Genomic DNA, 20,790 nt, shown 5'->3' with positions numbered 1-20,790 from the left:
GGTCAATTTTACACCTTTCATCATCAGTCATACTCCCCATTCAAATCAAATCAAATCACCTTTTCGGTCATTTACACCTTCCATCACCAATCATATTATCTGTGTATATTCTTAAGTGCTTGACATCAGAAATATATCTACTTATCTGCAAACAAAAAAATAAGAAATGAAGTATTCACACACCGAAAAAGGTCTATCCTTGAAAAGCTAGAAGGGGAGAGACATGGCAGTTGTATGAACTTGACCGAGTCACTGTATCTCCAACGGCCTCAATTTCTTATCTGGAAAATGATGAGGAAGGTCAATTTGATCTCTAAAGTCCTTCTAGCTATATTACTTCATGATTATAATAGAGGACAGAAGAATTTGATCACTTTCATTCCCACTTGCTCCATAACTTTACTTTGACTTTGTGGCCTCTAGATTAGTTAGCAGGAATAGAAGGTAGACCTAAGAAGTTCATAACTAATTCAAACTATTCAAGCAAAGCCTAGATAACTACTGTGGGGTGATTCTGGAGAAAGAGATTCACACTATGGGTAGAGTGTTACAGCTCTAGGATTATGTGACTAAAAAAACAAACAAACAAACAAACAAACAAACAAACCCCCCCCAACAAACTACGGGTCTTGAACTCAGAACCAACATAACATTTTTTTACAAGACATTTTAAAAAAGTTAGTCTATGTAATTGATAAAAAAGACCCATCTATTACATAAAAAAGCTTTAAATTCTTGATAGTTTAATGTAATGAAAAAAAATGTGAAACTGAGAATCAGTTCAAATCAGTTCAAAGAATTTTATTTTTCTTTCATTCCCTGATGGAGGGGCTAATCAGACATACAAGTGAGCCAGCCAACAAGTAAACAGGCAATTAGAAGGCTATGTTAAAAAAAAAAATCTTCTATATCCAAGGTCTAGATTAATATATTGAATACTCACAGCTCTTATAAGACCTGTGCCAGTTTCCATAGTGCTTAATCTTGTATCACCAATTTTGATTGCAAGAATCTGAGCACCAGGAGCTATACCATTTCGTTCAGGGTCTTGTGGAAAGTATCCAGCAGCTATACTAGCTACATGTGTCCCATGAGCTCCTATGAATAAGAAAAGAAATGCTGTATATCAGTAAATTAAATTTTATAATGATGATTTTGCCAGTTTAATTTACACATCTATAATTATTAAAATGAAAAAATCTTTAACTTTAAATTACTAAATGAGAATAACATTTTTCTGAACCTGGCATATGGTTATTCGAGTACCTAATTCATATCACTAACTCAAGAGCATTAAAACAGTTTTCTAACCCCAGGCCTAGAATTGCATCACTTCCTTGCATTATATCCCAGAATTCTCAAATGATGTACAATTAAGATTAACTAAAAGCCTTTTTTATTTAAGACTAGATTAGTATTACAGGAATTTAAGGTTCATAATAATCCCAACTATATCTAATTAAAAGTTGACCTATATGACAGATAAAATAATATATAAATTTAGACAAAGGAAATATAACCATAGGCTAAGATCAATCAGGAAAGGAAAATGTGTAGTATGAACTATTCATCAATGAAAACTATTCATCAATGCACTTTTTAAAATTTCCTACAAAGGCAGAAATCTGTCACCAGCAGTGGCAAAGTACAAAATTTTATTGTCATTTATAAAATGGCAGGATTTAGATCTGAGACTAGAGATGTAATTCAAGTACCTTACTTTGCATTTGGGAAAGAAGAGCTGAAGTTAAATGCTTTGTTCAAATTCAGATATTAAATATCAGATTCGATCGCACAACATTCAATAGCCTGTTCTCCTAGTTTTTTTCACCTTTTAAAAAACTTTTGTTGCAATTAGAAGTAGTGACATCGGGTAGTACCACTGCAGCCATAGCCACACAAATCACACAATAAAGCTTATGGCATAACAAGTGTAAGTAGGCAAGATTTTAAAATTAATATAAGCATAGTTTACTTTGAAAGGAAAAAAAAACATCTCACTAAAAACAAATGAATAATTGTCTGGGGAACAGATGATTAAAGGGTGATATAATGTAATATGATTGTAGAAAAAGCATTGATTATAAGGAAATTCAAGGAAATATGGAAATGACTATGAATTGATTAAAAGCAAATCAATCAGGTAAAATCAGACCAATAATATACAAAATGACTATAGCAGTGTAAATCAAAAAATTACTAAAAGGAAGCTGAACTATTAGCAACTGAAAAATCAATAATGATGCAAGAGAACAGGAAATGAAATATATGTGTATAAGTGAGGGAATACTAAATACTATAGTAGAATGTTATATACACTATCAGATATGGTTCTAAAGGATGTTTTAACTTCTTTATTAAAATAAATGTTTGGGGATCAGAAAAAAAAAGTAAAAACATTATCAATAAAACATTTTTAAAAGTACAAAATAATCTTAAAACCCTAATCTTAATAAAGTTCTTTCTTATTCAATGGTAAACTGGTACCAGAAAAATAGGACTCAATATTTCATAGCAAACAGTAGAAAAGAAGGTTTAATTGTAAATTTATTCAAAAAAAAAGTAAAAATTATTAAAATTTATTTTATTCACAACAATATTTACATTACAATAGCAATTTGTGCTTTAAAAAAACAAACAAACAAGAGATAAATCAGTGTTGAAATTTCTGATGTAATTTTTCCAACAAAATTGTATGAGGGCAGTTATGACACCCTATAGTTTTCTTTTAACTTTCAAAGCAGGAATATATATGTGACTCATTTGAAACTATCAATTTTCTTAACCTTTTGCTATTAAAACCAATTTTTAAAAGTACCTGACCAACAAAAATTTCAAATGATGGGTAGAGCAGGGGATGAAGAGAAACCGTATTACAGTATTCCAGGAAAGAATCATTAGTAACTATGAGTTGTGATAATTTTTGCTCCCCTAAGCCACCTCACAGAAAAAGAACATGCCAACCTCAAATCAGGAAGATTGAAGTTCAAATCTTCCTCTGGAAAACAGTAGTTAGATGGCCATTTAACAAAGGCCAAGGCATTTAAATCTTTCAATGATCTAGGCAACTTTTTGTAACCTCAAATTGCAGAGCACTTGCTGATATGCACTGGCAATTTTCCTGACAGAAATATCTCTACAACAATAAATCACAAATATATATTATAAGAAGCAAACTTTTAACTATAAATACCTGATGAGTATATGGATACCTCATATGGATGAGTATATGGGTGAAAATAAGCTGACAAGTAAAGTACATTCAAACGTGGAAACATTTAAAATTTGGTATTTATATTAGTACTTAAATATATATATAGTTTATATACAGTTTCACAATTTTTAACATGTTTTCTTTTTAAACATATTAAAATGGTGACAACTATTTTATTATAGGCTGGAAATCAGGAGGCATGAAGTTTAGTTCCACTAATTAGCTGAAATAATCTAGGATTTGGATATTTTAATCCTTAGCTTTAAGATACTTTATCATTTATTAGCTACATGGATTAGAGAAGAAATACCTCCACTTGTCACAATAGAAAGTAGGTTTCCGTCATCATATATATTAACAGAGTAATTCAACATCTCAGCTGTGCCAAAAGAACCATATTCCTGGGCTTCTTTGTAGTTTCTCAATACAGTACTGTTACTTAAGTCCCCACCTTCATTTGAATCAATGCAGGCTCTGTGAATTGAAAAAAGGACTAATTAATATCCAAACTTCCATTTTATAGACAATTGTGTCACCAACTATACAATCTCTCTTCACCTCTGCCCACTTTCTTCAAATAAATTTATTTATATTTCTGAAATTCTCATAATCTCTATTCCTTAACGACAACAATCTACCATAGTTATTTCTAACACAAAGCTTCTTAAAACTATGAATCACGACTCCATGTTGGGGTCATGAAAAATTTGACAAGAGAAAAAGGTACCAAACACTCTGTCAAGATTTAATTCTTTATGTAAAAATGAATAAGCACATCCGTCTCATTAGAATGCAAATTTGCTTTCATCTTTAATAAATGGTAAATTTATATGTATACCAATTTCTTTATGATTCTTCTAAGTAAATATTTGATTTGTATATCTATTTTATATATCCAGGGTCTTGTAAAAAATTTCTCAGGTAAAAAAAAAAAAAAAAAAAAAAGAATCAAGAGTGGAAAAGACTAAGAAGCCCTGATTTAATGCATATAAAAGCAAATGCCAAATTTTTACCTCTTCATTCAAAGGACTTTAAGAAGAGAGTAACCAAATAATCAACTAACACCTATTAGCATAAAAGAAATCATATTTTGTTGGCTACAGCTTTAGTGCTATTTAAAGTGAAAGGATTAATTGATTCACCTCACTAAAAGCCTATAAATCTATGATTGAACCATCAGCAAAAAGACATAGTAGAGGAGAACTGGCCCAACCTAGGTTAAAGTTCTGCCTCTTGACACTTTAAATGCTTTGTTAATTATGAGAACATGAGCAAATCATTTAGACTGAGCTTCAGCTTTCTCATCTGATATCTCATTTCAAATGAGATATTATCTACCAAATGAGATTAATGTGAGCCTCAAATGAAAGCACTTTGCAAACTTTAAATAACTGTTAGTGATGATCATTTTATATCAGCCTTATGCTGCTTCCTGAACTCAAGTTCGTATTATCTATTTGCATGTTCCTCTAGTACCTCAAAACCAATATGTCTAAAACCAAACATCTTTCCCTTAAAATCCATCCTTCTTTATAATCTATCAATATCTGCTAGTACTGCTACCACCTTCCCAAACACACATTCTTAAAGTTATCTTCCTTATCCTTCATATCCAACAATTTATGAAGTTTTGATGATTCCACTTATACTATCTCTTTTCCAATTCAATGCTACATTCTAACTAAAATCCTTGGAATATTACTTATTGGTCTTCTGATCATATAACTAGTCTATCTGTCATACAGCTGAAATAATCTTTTCTAAAGTATAGGTTTAACATATTCCCCTGCTCAAAAAAAAGCTTCAATGGCTACCTAATACCTACAGGGGCTTTAAAAAAAAAAAAAAAAAAAGTCTCTAAGCTTGGGATTAAGGTTCTTCCAAAATATGATTCCAACTCTACTTTTCAACTTTATTTCATACTATTTTCCATCATACATTCAGCTTCAGCCAAACACCACATTTCACCTACATAATTCCCCTTTTCCTTTAGAGCTTTCAATACTCAAACCAATCAGAAAATAACTGGTAGGCACTATTGGATTCCCACCCTCTTCCAACTTGGGGCAAGGTCCTGCCTCAACTAAAAAAAGTGGATTAGTATAGCTGTTAGTAAGGAGGGAAAAAAAAAAAGGATGTGTGTATGTAAACCCTACTGTACAGGGTAATAGTACCACATCAATGGAATTCTTCATTCCCCTACCCCTACCTACATGAGAATCCCCAAATATCTAGGGACCAAGGAAATAGGATAGGGTAGAAACAGAACGCAATACCATTAAAACACTGCATTGTCTCATATCTCTAGAAAAACCCAATTTAAGGTTTTATAGTTAAGTTTTTTTTTTTTTAAACAATTATGTCTTCTTTCATTTGTAATGAACTATCTATAAGCACAGTGCATCATATAATGTAATTTGCCAAACATCATCTTGTTTGTGGAACCAGTTAATTTCAGTTAAATATTCATAACAGTTCCTTTAAAAAGTAACTACATTTAAAACAATTAAAATTTCAAAATCTTCACTTAAAATACAAGTTATTATATCTGTGACAAAAAGTGAAGTATACTTCTTTAAAAATGTAGTTCCCAAATGAACAGTACAAAACTCTTAGTGCATTTTTATGTTTTAATAGCCTAAAACTGCACTAAGAGTTTTGGGACACATTGTACAACTAAGCATGCAATCTTTCCAAATGCTTCATACAAAAATAAATATCAACTTTGTTTTCACATGGTTCAGGGTGAGCGTAATTACTGTTACATAAGACAATAATCAGGAGACTTTGTATGATTTAATTTTGCTCTAGACTATATTTAAAAACTTTTAAAAATAATATATAAGACACAAAATATGTTTACCTCCAAGTTTCACCATCATGCCAAACTATGCAGTCATACACAGGGCCAGGGTCGCTATATTTTTTCTCAAAAGAATTTAACAGTTCTATTTGACTTTGAAGCTCCTCCTTGATTAATTTGCTTAACTAAAAAAGATAACACAAACATACAAATTTGGGGCACATTTTTGCTTCTAAAAACTGAAATATATAATACTACTCCACTTATTAATATAATCTACATAAATACAAGACTTTTAACACTTTGTTGTAAGAACTTTATTCCAGAAAAATAAAGATCATTTTTATTTTCCTACCCTAAATTATGATTCCATCTAAAGAGTTAGTGGTAAATTAAAATCTCAAAACTTATGATAACAATGTGTATATTCTCTTATTTGTATAGCAGTTAATAAAATAAACAGCTACAAGTGCTCTCTAATTAGTTTCATAAGCTATTTTAAGAACTGGTTATAAAAGAACTCATATTACTTAATCCATCAGCTCATATTACATAGGTTATTAAAGATGTAGAAAAAACCCAATTTCCTTAGGTAACCAGTTATAGAAACCATAGGTTTTCTTTTTACTTTAATAGGACAAAGAAAAAAACAGTACTTATTAGGTTAAGTAAATATCTATTTTAGAGTTTTGAAATCATGCATAAATCCAGAATGTTTTTTAAAAGATTTGAAATAACAAATATGTAACAAATGGCTAATAGCAGTCATCATTTCTATTACAAAAAGCTTTTTTTTAATCTAGAGCATTCATCAATGCACATATAACATTCCTATGATTAATCAAAACATTCAGTGGTAAATTAGGTCTTTTATAGAGTTCAAAAATGAGATTTCAAAATAAAATCAAAAAAAAAAAAAAAGAAAGAAAGAAAGAAAAAGGTTAAATTGAGCTGAAAGAAATCTATATGATTCTCTGCATAGACAGAAAGTGTGAAAATTATATATGAGAATGAAACTACATGAAAAATAGTATTGAATAAAAGTACACAATACTTTCAAGTTTGTTACATAAGCTCACTGAAAAAAACAACTGCTATACAATATAACTACATTTTCACATAAGGGATTAATTTTCTTCAATTAGTAGAAGTAGTAGTAGTAGTATTCAATTAGCGGAAATTGGTATTGTCCTAAGTGTTCAAAAAAGATCTATTCTAATGATTAGTGAAGAGAAAATGATTCTCAAGTGTGTCAAATTCACTGTTTTAGTCTTGTCCTTTAATAATGCTTAACATTCCATTATTTAAAATTATTTCCTATCAATGAAAAAAGTGGCAGAATTTTTTTTTTGTTACTGAGAAACAAATGAAATGAAACAAGAACCCACTTTTAAACTAAAGTTTTGTATAGTCAAAGACCATATTTAACTAGTTTAAGGTATAGAGTCCATGTCAACTTTTAAGAGAAATGGTATTTCAAATCACAAAAAAAAAAAAAAAAAAAAAAAAAAAGAAAACCACAACTGCTTTTCAAGAAAAATTTCTAAAAATAGAATTTTCATTCCCTAAGGAAACATATTGTTTACCAATATTTTTATTTAAACTATTAGCACCAACTTGAGAAGAAGAGCTGTTAACAGCATCAAACTCTTCTTGTTTCCTACAAGCTTCTGCAAGTGCAACTCTATGAACAGGGTCCCAAATTTTCTCCTTACGTTCTTTCTGAAAAACAAAGAAATTACCTGAATATTTTACAGTATTTTTTTTTTTTTGTCATTTTAAACAATTTTACTTTGCAAGTCTTTCTGCTCTTGCATTTGGATACCTTATACAATTAACATAAAAAAATAATAAAGTTAGAAGACTATGAAAATACCGAAAAGGAAACTATAGTTTTCATTAAAAGCTTAAGATATAACCATTTATAATGATTGATAGCTAATGAACCACAAGCACTGTAATGCATTTAGCATTTGGGTTTTTCAGTAACTTTAAACTTATACTGATTTTTAAAAACTATTTTGACTTTATAGAATAGTTGAATATAGACAAAAATACCTGCCATTTATCACCAACTTTTTCCACTAAGATTTAGTTAGCATTAACACTAAAGCTTCAATTCTGATAATATATGGTGTCTTATCTGAACAAAACAAAACAAAAACCACCTAGCAACAGATGCAATTATTTATGCAGTTTTAAAAAAACACACACAAATTTTACTTCTGAATATCAAATGGAATTTTAAATGTAAAAAGGATCTTATTAGTTAAGAAAAGCCTACTCTAAGCAATAATCTATCCCTTTTTGACTAAACTGAAGTCTCTAATTGCTACATCAAGATAATCTTAGGATTAATGTGCAATTCAATATGCCACTGGAAGAAAATTTGGGTTCATTAATTTTTTAAATACAATTTTTAAATAAAATTTACAAAAGACAGAGAGTGAACTGTCTTAAAGCTTGCATATATGTAGTTTGTATATAGTAAACAACCTCCCAATTAAACTGGAATTAAAGAATTAGAATACAGGTATACTAAGTTCCCTTTCATGGCCATTTCCTATACCACTACTTCTACTAATAATCTACTCCTTATAACAGCAATTTTAAAATAATATTTCCAACACTAGCAGACAAAGTTCATGAAGGTTAGAACTAGTGAGAAAGATCAAGAAGGAAGGAAAGTCACAAGTAGCTGCAAGTAAGGAGGACTAAATCAGAAAACAAGTAGAAAAAGAGAATACAGTTCCTAAAAAGACGGCTTTCAACTAGTCTGGCACAGACCCTTACTTCTTAGAGAAGCCTAACAGCAACAGTGGTTGGCACACTAAAGAAAGCAAAAACACCAATGTCTATGAGACTATATAGGGAAAACATTTTCAAGTAGAAGTGAGGATTCATCATCAGAGTAAAAAAAGAGTAAATATAGTCTTCATTGGCATTAACTCTGAATACAAATGACAAGTAAAATACATTACCTGCATTCTCTCTTTAAGAGCTTTAGGATAGAAGTCATAACCATTTTTTATACCAATATGGTATTTGCCTGAAGGATTTATCCAATTCGTTGGAATCTAAAGGAGGTAAAAATGAAATAATTTGTTCTTTCATTAAATGTTCTCCCTTAAATTACACACTATTCTGAAAATTGAGATTAGAAAGAATGTTATTGTAATGACAAATCTGATTCTAACGTGACAACAAGCTGGTTAGACATCTTTCACAGGGAGAAGAAAGACATAAAAAGACAGATAAGGTGAATAATTAACATTTAAATTCAGATACTGACATCAAAAAGTCTCCAAACCTGGGATTTCAATTCTACCTGATTTATTCATAAGTAGTGTATTCAAAGGTATTTATGATTTGCTTACCACTGGAAAATACTTCAGATCACTTTTTTCTATGTCATATGAAGTTGCAAAAATCCCAAAATTTTTGTGCTATCTGGAACCAGTCCTACCTTAGCGTAAACTACCCATATGTACAACTTTTCAGAACTGATCAAAGAGAGGCCACAGAATGGTAATGAGGTAGATACATGTCTTGTATTCTTTGGATGAGAAGTTAAACCATTATTATTTGTGGAATCAATTTCATTACTTTATATAAGCTAGCCCCTAAATTTTCCTGAATCCTTAAAATAATGAACATGGTTTAGTCTTTCCCTTTAGTGTTACATGTCATTTTCTCTACATTTAACACCTTTCTTATTCTTCAGTTTGCCATTTCAAAATTATTATATGCAAGACAATCATTTAACAAATAAACACATTAAAGCCAGAAAGAGCTACAGTTAAAAGGGACCTCAAAGAATCTATGATCAACTATCAAGTAGTAATTGATTATGCTAAAAACAAAAAACTGTAAAGATTACTCTTGGTCTCAAGAAGTTAAGAACATTAACTTATGAGTAATACAGCTTATGAAAATCCTAAATGAATAATATGGCTGACTGGAGGAAAGTGAGAAGTACAGCACACTGCTTGAAAAAAAGAAGTGATTCCCTCCTTTCTTGAGAAGAAATAATGGTAGCAAACACAATAGAAAAATGTCAGAATTTTCTGATGCTAAATTTGCTTAACTTTTTTTCCCCCTTCTCTTTTAAATCCTTCAATCTCTAAGTTACTATATTCACCTCTCAGATTTGTAATATTATCTTAGACTTCTCATTCTCTTTCCATGGATCCAATCGGTAATGCAATCTTGCTGTTACTATATCCACAGGTTATACATATTATATCCAACTCCTCCTCTCTTTACTCTCACAGCTACTAGTTTATAATTCAGGCCCTCATTATCACATTACCACGTGCATTGACTACTGCCAATGCCCTAATTGTCTTGTACTAACTTCAATCTGTCCTCCATCCAGATGCCAAAATGACCACAACACTCACCTACTAAAACTCCATCCAGGGTCTACAATTCTAATTGTCTCTAGGAAAAAATATAAACTTCTCTTGTTATGTTTCTGAAGCCCTTCAGAGCTTATCTTTCCAATTTGATTTTATATCATTCCCCATCCCCAGTTTAACAAAACTATACTTCTTTCAATTCTTTCCGTACAATGCAACATTTGTATGGTAGCAATGTGTTGGCCTATTGTAGACTTGCTTGGGGTTTTAGTCGGTGGAAGATATGTGTGAAATATCCTAGTATGTTCGAGAAGTTGTGTGTATGGATTAGGGGTTTGATTGGTATTTTGTTTGTCAGGGTGTTAAGTTCTATTGCGATTAAGATGCCCATGATGGTTACGATTAGGGCTGAGAGTTTTGTTAAGGTAGGTATGGTTATTGGAATTATTGTGGTACTCTCTTCATACCTTTGCACTAGCCACCTTTCCATGCCTGTTAACTCCCTCCTCCCCCTCATTTCTATATAGTATCCCTAACTTCCTTTAATGCTCAGTTCAAGCACTACTTTTTTTTCATGTTGTCTTTCCCGAACTGGCCAAGTCACAACCTCTGCTTTAGTTTCCTTACTTATAAAATAGAGATAATAATGGCACCTATCTTTCCCAAGGTTGTTGTGATGATAAAATGAGATTTGCAAAGCATTTTACAAACTTTAAAACATTATAAAAATGCTATTATCATCATCATTCCAAAGATCGTCTGAAGTGAGATTATAAGGACACTAAAAATATAACATGAAGAAGTAATAGTAACAACAAATAAGTATTACCTTAAGAGTTCTTCCTGAAAGCCCAACAATTTCCCCATCTTTTGATTCTACTATTGTAGAAGTATTCACATCTCCACTTCCTGTTGTATCTATGATATCAATGATTTTAGGTTTCCCATCAGTAGTAATCTGAAAAAAAGAAATAATTTTTATGAATTGAAGCTTTTAGTGGAGAAATGACTGTATTACATACTTAAGATATCATATAATGAGAAAACAATTCAAGAAACCAGGATCCTTATAACTGAATTAAAAAAAGATAACACTATTAAGTAAAAAAGACCAACACACCCAAACTACTATTCAATAACCATAAAAATATTACTGAGTAAGTTTATTGCATAGACTTGCTTTTGCAAGTAAGACTTTGAACTAGTATAATATGAAAGACAGGACCCTGTAATTTTTTTCAATCTGTTTGTTCTTTTATAACATGACTAAAATGGAAATACCTATATGAATTTGCTTACTGTCTTTACAGAAGTACTTACTGCTTTACTGAAGAAAGGAGGAAAGAATTTGTTTTTACAAAAAATGAATATTAAACACTGTCTTTTACATGTAATTGGAAAAACAAAATACTACTTTAAAAAAGAGAAAGATGGAATGAAAGAGAATGAATAATTTATTAAGGATATAATAGATTGGTTCAAAAACAACATTAACTACTGAGGGATATATTTGAATTAAGATTCCCCATCCATATTGGCCGTCAACCTACAAAAAGGTTACTTTCTAAAAGTCTGTCTCAATTCCTGTTTAAAGTTAAGAATAGTGTTCCCCCCCCCCCCCCCCCAGAGACAATGCAATAGGATAGCTAAATACATTTTCCCTTTGGATCCAGGAGAACACTTGATCTGAGTTTCAATCTGAGAACTTGGGATGCTAGGGAACAGTCTCAACCAATAACTGGATGAAGGAAATCCTTTTTATCCTCAAGAGAATTCCCCTCTAAATTGGGTGGGGAAGAGGATGTCATCCAAACCTAAACCCCATCCAAACCATTGTTGATAGGAGAGTTCCTTATGGTGGCAGAGGGAGTATGGCAATCAAGTGTCAAAAAGGGATGTGCCTCCGTAGAAAGATGTGCCTCCAGACACCTGTTTATATTCATATAAAGTCATGTTTCAGAGACTGCCTGAGTTAGCAATAATTGAATGGCACGGGGATTATATACTATGCTTGGTGGATAAAAACAGTAATATTCCACAATAATCGTATTATTGAAACCAGACCCAGCTGAAAGAAAAATATTAATAAATCAGAGGAAATAGTATCCACTCTACACACAGCATGGCTCCATTATGAGTTTTTATATTTGTAGACTTTGAATGGAATGGTAATGGGGGTGTGGTTGGGGGGGGGGGGGGGGGGGGAAGCTAAGATGTGATAGCTTCCAAGAAATTCAGATGGATACAGTTTAGAGCACATGCTAAATGAACATGGTAAAAATTATTTGCTTGTTATACATATAATGTAGAAAAAAGAGTTCCCACAACATTTTAAAAAATGCTTATCATTCTTTGCCTTATCAGTCATACAGTCCTGTCCAGTACTCCTGGTGAACTAGAGTTTAGAAAATGTATCCCGGGCAAAGCAGATGTGATTACTCCCAAGAAGAAAACCTTATAAGCAGTAGTGTGAATGAAGTTTGTTTCAGTGGTTCTTTTCCCACATAGTCTTTATTTATACAGAATTTCATTGCAAATGCTCATGGGTATATCTTATTATAAGAGGTAACACTGGTAATGTGTGTAGAGTATCGATGTGCAAGCCAGGAGAATCCGAAGTCTTTTTAATAATAGGGGAAATCACTTAATCTCTCTGAGCTTCTTTCTTCATGTGTCAAATAGTTATATTAATTTCACAATAGTGTTTTATGTGCTATGTGACAAACAAAATAATACAAGTGCTATGTGAACTTTAAAAGTTACATAACTATTTGCTATTATGCAAATAAAGGAATTCCTGAAAAGTTGTGGGTAATCTAACTTCCCATAAATAGATTCATTTCCCTAGGTGACTTAGATTTAAGAGTTGATTTATGTTTGCTTTGATAAGTTGAAAGTAGTTTTTACATTTTCTTATTCATCATCTAAGAACATAGATTATATAATGAACTTCTGAATTTAATACTCTAAAAACTTTATTTAAAATTATGTTTAAACTATAAATTAGCTCTTAGTGATAGGGCTTGAGAAGTTCTTCTTTGAATCAAGCACTTAAGCTCTAGTCCCTATATTTTGTGGTATCCATTTTCACTACTCAGGACCTTACTTTGGGGTTTTTGTCAAGGCCTTCCCCCCTCCAAGTGAGGTGCTATTGTTTTCCTCCCTAAATCAATGTTGAATTCTTTTTAAAGTTTTTAATATCTGTCAAAGAAAAAGGCCAAATATTCACAAAAATCCTAGATTTAGAATTGAAAGTTGAGACAGGCAAATATACAAAACAAGTTACAGGTAAAATTTTAAACTTTATCTTCTAATTCCAACACTAATTTTCTTTCCACTTTAACACTGGCAAGTATTTGAAAGAGGTTTTTTTTTTTTTGTTTGTTTGTTTTAAAGACATTTCTCTTAAGTTTAACATCATGTTATATTTGGAAGGTTTTATTTTCAACTTTATAAAAAGCACCACGCTAAATACAAAATCTCAAAAATTCTTGCAAAACTTGGAAAAAACTAATTTGTCACAACAATTATCAATTAATGACAAGTAGTTATCAGTGACTTTCAACCACTCAAAAGGCAATTTTTTTTTCCTTTTCTAAGACTGTCATCTAGAATTTTCTGGTCAATTTTAATACTAGTTAACTACTACTAATATTAATCCAGGTTTATAAATCCCAAGAAATATTTAACTGAAAATAAGAGATTAAATTCTGTCACAATGGGTCTCTACCTAATCTAACTTCTGTTTCTCTGCATACACCTTGCATTCTAATCAAGTTGGTCTCACTTCCAAGAATGTGCCACTTTAGCTTCCTTATCTTAGAATAATACCAGCCTTCCCTAATTCTGGAATATAATCTCTGTTCCTCTATCTAAATCCTACCTAACTCTGGTCCCACTTCATTCTGTAAGCTTTTAATAATACATTATTCTTCATGCTTCTGAAAGCTAACCTTTTCAGCATATAGAATTGGTTTTGTGTATGATTTTGTATTTATTTATGCATATATCTTCTCCAAAGTATTATCAAATCTAGTCAACAATCATAGCAAATACCTATTCCTGGATACACAAGGAAAGGAAAAAAAATTCCTATCAAGGAGTTGTTCATAATCATAGCGGGATGGAAGTAGCATTTAGGGAAATTCCTAAAGGCTTCTTACAAAAGGAAGTCAGAGAAGCCAGAGATCAAAATAAAAAGAGAATTCCAAGCTTGGAGAGATACCAATGAAAATGTCTAGTCAAGAGATGGAATGTACTTTATGAGGAGTAGCAAGAAGGTCAATGTCACTGGATTGTAAGTGGAAGAGACAAAGTTGCAAGAAGACTAGAAAGGTTGGAAGAAATCAGATTGTGAAGCATTTTAAAAGCCAAACAATTTATAGTAAGGATTCAAATACTTGATGATTAAAAATTTGTATTTCTTTTCTTCTCTTCAGTTGTTCTATTTCTTGCTTGAGAGAGTTTTCCTGTATATGGTTAACTCCTCCTTCTGGAGAGAGAGGGATTCTGGGTTATCTCCCGGAGTGCTCTCTGGCCCTAAGGGAGGTGTGAATTCGGATATCTCATACTAAGCCTGAAATCTCCCAAATGTGTGAACTCCATCGAGTACTTAGATACTTATGAGCTCTAAAGGTGTGAACACAAGCATTGTTTCCATCAGTTGTACTTAGTACCTTGTTTCAAGTTCTGGCCCAAAATATCTCCTTCTAAGATCAAATCAATCATATTGAACCATGCTAAATTAGATAATTATTGTTTCTCATCAACTCTAATGGCTTAACACTTTGTAAAGATTCCAACACCTTTCCTCCTAAAAATGACAGAAGATTAGAGCAGCTAGTTGGTGTAGTGCCTAGAGCACCAGCCCCTAAATCAGGATAACCTGAGTTTAAATCTGATCTTAGACACTTAATACTTCCTAGCTGTGTGACCCTGGGCAAGTCACCTAACTCCAACTGCCTCAGTCCTGTCCCATCCCACCACACCCCACACACCCCCAAAAAAGGAAAAAAAAAAAAATCAGAAGATTCACTATAAGGAAAACTGTGCCAGGAAGAAAGAACAAAATGTACGGTGTTAACATTAGATTCTCATTTTCAAAAAACAGAATTACTAATGCCTTTCCTTAAGATTCTTTGTTCTTCCAATTTTTGGTCTTCCTGAATATACCACATCCTTGCCTACTCTAATATTTTCCTATGCGATATATTTCCTTATATTTTCAATTTAGAAGCAAAAACAAAAACACTTTTAAAATGTCTAAGTAGCAAAAATTCCATATTTGGAAGATAACACTGTAAATTACTCAAATTTCTTTACAAAATGATTTTATCAAGTCTCATGGATTCAACTATAACCTACATGTAGATTACTACCAGATTTTTATAGCTAACCCAATCTCCTGAAAACTACTTTAATAATACATTGTAAATTCCCTATTTGACATTATTATGTCAAATTATTAATTTGACATTTTAAGACGTCTCAAACTCAACATGCCCAAAACAGAATTCATTATCTTTTCCTCCCAAACCATTCCTTTTGTAAATTTCGTATTTTTCTGTTGAGTGTGGCTGCATTCTTCTAGTAAAACAAAGGTCTGCAATCTTTGTGATCATCAAGTCACCATTCTGAACCCTTGTATTCCAAATAAGTTGCCAAGTCTGGCTGACTTGCCACAACATTTCTTACCTCTCTTCCTTCTTTCCACTCACAAGCTACTGTTCGTTAGGTCCCTATCACCTTAAACTTAAATAGTCTAATTGCTCTCTTGCCTCTCTGCTCTCCAATCCACACCAGAGGTGCCAAACTGCACAATCCTGACCATATCACATCCTGCTCAATAAATTTCAGTGGCTTCCCTCCTTATTCAAAGATATAAATTCCAGTTTCAATTTTAAAGTTCTTCAAATCTATTCTAGTCTACTTTCTTGGGCTTATCATACTTAAACAGTCCATGTTCTAATCAAATTAACTTACTTGTTCTTCTTCATAGGTAATATTCTTAGTTCTTTTGTACAATCTGTCACTCATGACTAGAATGCACTCCCCCCTTTACCTTACCCTCCCTTCCTTCAATATTATTTCTGTAGAATGCCTAGCCTGATGTCCATCAGTTGGAGAATGGCTGAATAAATTATGGTATATGAATATTATGGAATATTACTGTTCTGTAAGAAATGACCAACAGGATAATTTCAGAAAGGCCTGGAGAGACTTACATGAACTGATGCTGAGTGAAATGAGCAGGACCAGGAGCTCATTATATACTTCAACAACAATACTATATGATGACCAGTTCTGATGGACCAGGCCATCCTCAGCAACGAGATCAACCAAATCATTTCCAATGGAGCAGTAATGAACTGAACCAGCTATGCCCAGAAAAAGAACTCTGGGAGATGACTAAAAAGCATTACATTGAATTCCCAATCCCTATATTTATGCCCACCTGCATTTTTGATTTCCTTCACAAGCTAATTGTACAATATTTCAGAGTCTGATTCTTTTTGTACAGCAAAATAACGTTTTGGTCATGTATACTTATTGTGTATCTAATTTATATTTTAATGTATTTAACATCTACTGGTCATCCTGCCATCTAGGGGAGGGGGTGGGGGGGTAAGAGGTGAAAAATTGGAACAAGAGGTTTGGCAATTGTTAATGCTGTAAAGTTACCCATGCATATATCCTGTAAATAAAAGGCTATTAAAAAAAAAAAAGAATGCCTAGCCTGATGTTGGCCCCAGAAATTGCTTTGTATAGATTTTTTACTTACTGACTTAATTTTTCCTTTGACAGATCTTTAAATATCACAATATGAATGTTCCTAGAAGATGCAGGTTTAGATTTACATTTGATTTCATCATGTTATCTATCAGGTTATTATTTATTAATTATGTTAATATATCTAGTGTATAATCCAATGACACTGAAACTGAGGATATGTTTAAGACCTACAGTAAGTCTGTCAATAAATTCTACTACTTAAAAAAATAAGTGATTATATGATATTATTCTTGAGCACTTTAAAAGCTCACATATAATTTAATCCTTACCTCTAATTAATTTTCAAAGCAATCCTAGGGATGAAAACAATATTGTTGTTTTGTGGGGGGAAAAAGAAAAAAGAAAAATTTGATGGACAGGTACATTTTTGTATTCATTTATCTCAATAAACATTTATTATGCACTTACAAAGTGCAAAGAATTGTATGGAGATATAAAGTTTAAAAAAATTCAATTCTTTGCCCTGGAGAGTTTTACATTCTAAGGAGTTAGAAAAATACCATATTATAGTGGCTTCTAAAGATTTTCATTTCTTAAGCTTTTTGATACACTTATACGACAAGCTAACCAGTGAACTTTATTAGCCTTTAATATAAAATTCATAAAAGCTAATGTGAAGACTCAAATTCTCAATGAGAATATTAAGGAAGTGATTTCTGAAGTTTTTTTTTTTTTTTTTAAATTTAGTGTTAAGGCAATTGTGAAATACTAAATCCTTTAACAGACCTTTCAAAAATCTGCAGTACTCTTAGATATTAACAGTAACTCCTACCATTATACTTGGAGAATCATTAGGATCACAGGATTGTACAGAACTGGAAAGGACCTCAAAAATAAAATCCTGTTTAAAAACTTCATTTTACAGCCGAAAGATCTGAGACCCCAAAATAGCAGAAATCACATAAAAAGTAAAGTTTTAGAATTCTTTGTTCTAAAAACAGAGCTTTAAGGATTGCAAAGCACTTTAAAAATAATAGTTCATTTATCTTAACCACAATTGTGAGGTAAGAGATATTCATTCACCTTATCTTACAAAGGAGGAAACTGATATTAAGTTAAGTAACTTGTCCAGGGTCACACACCTGTGTAAGTAACTTGTCCAGGATACACACACAAGTGTATCAGGTTGGATTAGAACTCAGGTGTTCTGATTCCTGGTCAGGCGTGCTGTCCAATAAGCCACATTGCTTCCTAGTGAGGAAGCTCATAAAGAGCTGCATATCCAAGAGCTAAGACTCAAAGAATGCTGCTGCTTACTACCTAAACTTTCACTCTTTACTCTTACCAAAGATACCAGATCAAAACGCTAGAAAATCGTTGAAGGAACAATATTCAGTTACAAGTCCACTCACCAAAAAAAAAAAAAAAAAAAAAAAAAAAAAAAAATCTGGACTACATTTCAGCAAGATTTTCTTTTCAAGTACTGCAAATCACCCAAGCTGACAGCATATTTAACAGCCGATAGAACAATATTAGTGTAGAGTCCTTAAGAACTAGTTAAGGAAACCAGAAGTTCACCTATCTTTGAAACAAAAGTTAAGTAAACGATATGAAGTAGCAAGAATACACCGTCTGGAAGGAATGCCAACTAATAGAATAATCAATCCGAGCATATTTAGTCAGTTCTTGTAAGCGGGTTAAAAGTCTGTTCTTTTCCCAGTGGATCTTAAGGAAAAAGGAAAAAAAAAAAAAAAAAGCTAGCTATCCCAATGCCCAAATTCTGATCTTAATAGTATTACTGATCAACAAATCCCAGAGCTCTCTGTAAACTTTAAATGCCTTTTAAAAGTCAGAATGTTTGTAACTATAATAAATATGAGAAATTCTTTCACTGGAATTCTATCTTTTCTCTAAAGATTTATCAGTTGGCATAATAAACTTTTTAAACAATTATTTAAAACAACTTCTTCCCCACGTTAAAACAATAACTAAAACCTGACTCAACTTATCCTCAAGTAAAACAGCACAATTTGTAGTAACTTCATTTTATTTCGCCATTTTATCTCATGCAATACAGATTCGAAACAGACCATAGAAAAAAGGAAAGCACTAGATTTATTTAAAAAAAAAAAAAAAAAGGACAAAACTACACTTGGGGAACTTTCCGGAAGCTGTCTAAAATTCGCGCCTCCACTAAAGATAACTTAATGGAAATCTCGTTTTGATAATAAATGCAAACCACCTTTAAAAACTCCCTCACCCCATGCAAAACCACACTAATAAAAACCAGGAACTTCAAAAATATAGTTTTCCCCTGGATTACCCATTCAAAACGATTCTCCCCATTCCCAGTAATCGGGCACTGAAAAAAGCAGAAACCCAGATTATTTATATAGTCCAAAGGGTTCATGCAGAGAGGGTCACCAGGCAAGGAGAGGTGGTAGCCCTTGGGCACAAGTCAACAAGAACCTGCAGGGCCCGCTACAACGCTATTGTCTATTTGAAGTGCACCCTCCGGCCCTCCTCTCCCCCTTCTTCTCCCAAGAGCCTCGGACATTCCCGCCCCCCCCCCCCGCCCCCGAACCCACGGCATGCGCGCGAGGGTCAGTCCCCACCCTCGGCTCTGCGCGCGATCTAGTCCTCCCCTCCTTCCGCACACGGCGGCAGCGACCCCAGCAGCCTCGGCTGCGCCGGAGAGGCCGCGTTCCCATCTTCCATTCCCCGAGAGCCCCTCCCCTCGTTGCGCCGGGCCTCCAGCGTCCCCATCCCCGGGGCCGCGGCCTCCGAAGCTCCCTCACCTGCATGCCCTGCGCCCCCGGGTCTACCCCGGTGTCCAACACGGCGATGAGCACCCCTCGCCCATCATACTCCGGGTAGCGGGCGAGAAACGAGGCGGCCCCAGTCTCCTTTTTCGGGAGAAGCCCGTGAAAGGGGAACGGCTCCTCGGTCGCGGCGGTGGCCATGGATAGGAGGTGCGAGGACGAGGACAAGGCAAACTGCCAGGCGGCGCGCGGAGGAGCTCGAGGACACCCTGCGGCTGGGGAAGGGGGCGGAGAGAGGAGGCGGGAAGTACGAGGCCCCCGGCTGGCCAGCCAGTCCCTTCCATGCAGGGGCGCGCGGGGAAGAGCGCGAGACTGCGACGCCGCCAAGAGGCGGGACCCCGCCGTCGAAACAGCCAATTGCCGGCGGTCACGCAAGCAAAGGGCGACACGCGTCTACGTGTTGCGTCATCCAGAACGTTTCCATGCCTACCGCTGGGGGGGGAGGGGAAACAAGAAAGAAGAGAGTGTCTCGGAACCTACCTCCTTGGGTACGGAGACGAAGCCCGAGGGCCCTTCAGGAGACTTGGTCTCCTAGAAAAGTGCTGTCCTAAGAGAACCTTTGAAGATTCCCGGCAAGTCATTTTGACGTGAGCTAAGACGTTGGCTGGATTAATTTCGGGCTAGTCTGTCAACCCTCTAAAAGCTAGAATTGAGCTTCGACATTCTGGAAGCAGCGAAGGTGGCTTTCGGGCCTGAAACCTCGGTCCTCAGCGCTGAGTTCTGGAGGGAGCAGGACAGGGCCCCAGGATAGGTGCGCGCGAGCTCGAGTCTCGGTCTCCGTGTCCGTCTGTCTCCCCATACTTCCCCTCCCCCCATTTCGCCACAACCAAACTTTTCTCCGGGAAGCCCTGGACTCGT

At 33.9% G+C, this 20,790-nt stretch overlaps 1 protein-coding gene across 5 annotated transcripts in view; it reads right to left on the bottom strand.

Moving 5' to 3' along the window:
• The window catches only part of TPP2 (tripeptidyl peptidase 2), an 84,207-nt gene extending 63,965 nt beyond the window's left edge, over positions 1 to 20,242 (bottom strand). For 3 of the 5 annotated variants that reach the window (XM_031958634.1, XM_031958635.1, XM_031958637.1), the window contains exons 1-7: positions 19,909 to 20,073; positions 11,208 to 11,336; positions 8,999 to 9,094; positions 7,635 to 7,739; positions 6,078 to 6,202; positions 3,525 to 3,688; positions 944 to 1,098 (exon numbers count right to left, since the gene is read on the bottom strand). In XM_031958634.1, the coding sequence (XP_031814494.1) occupies positions 944 to 1,098; positions 3,525 to 3,688; positions 6,078 to 6,202; positions 7,635 to 7,739; positions 8,999 to 9,094; positions 11,208 to 11,336; positions 19,909 to 20,073 (939 nt within the window). Of the gene's footprint in view, positions 1 to 943; positions 1,099 to 3,524; positions 3,689 to 6,077; positions 6,203 to 7,634; positions 7,740 to 8,998; positions 9,095 to 11,207; positions 11,337 to 19,908 lie in introns of all 5 variants that reach the window. The other 2 variants (XM_031958633.1, XM_031958638.1) reach the window with 1 other exon arrangement.
• Between the last annotated feature and the right edge of the window lie 548 nt (positions 20,243 to 20,790).

The sequence above is a fragment of the Sarcophilus harrisii genome, chromosome 3, assembly GCF_902635505.1.
Source record: "Sarcophilus harrisii chromosome 3, mSarHar1.11, whole genome shotgun sequence".
Lineage (NCBI taxonomy): Eukaryota > Metazoa > Chordata > Mammalia > Dasyuromorphia > Dasyuridae > Sarcophilus > Sarcophilus harrisii.
The sequence above is the reverse complement of the archived record's forward strand: the minus strand, read 5'-3'. Positions and strand labels throughout refer to the sequence as shown.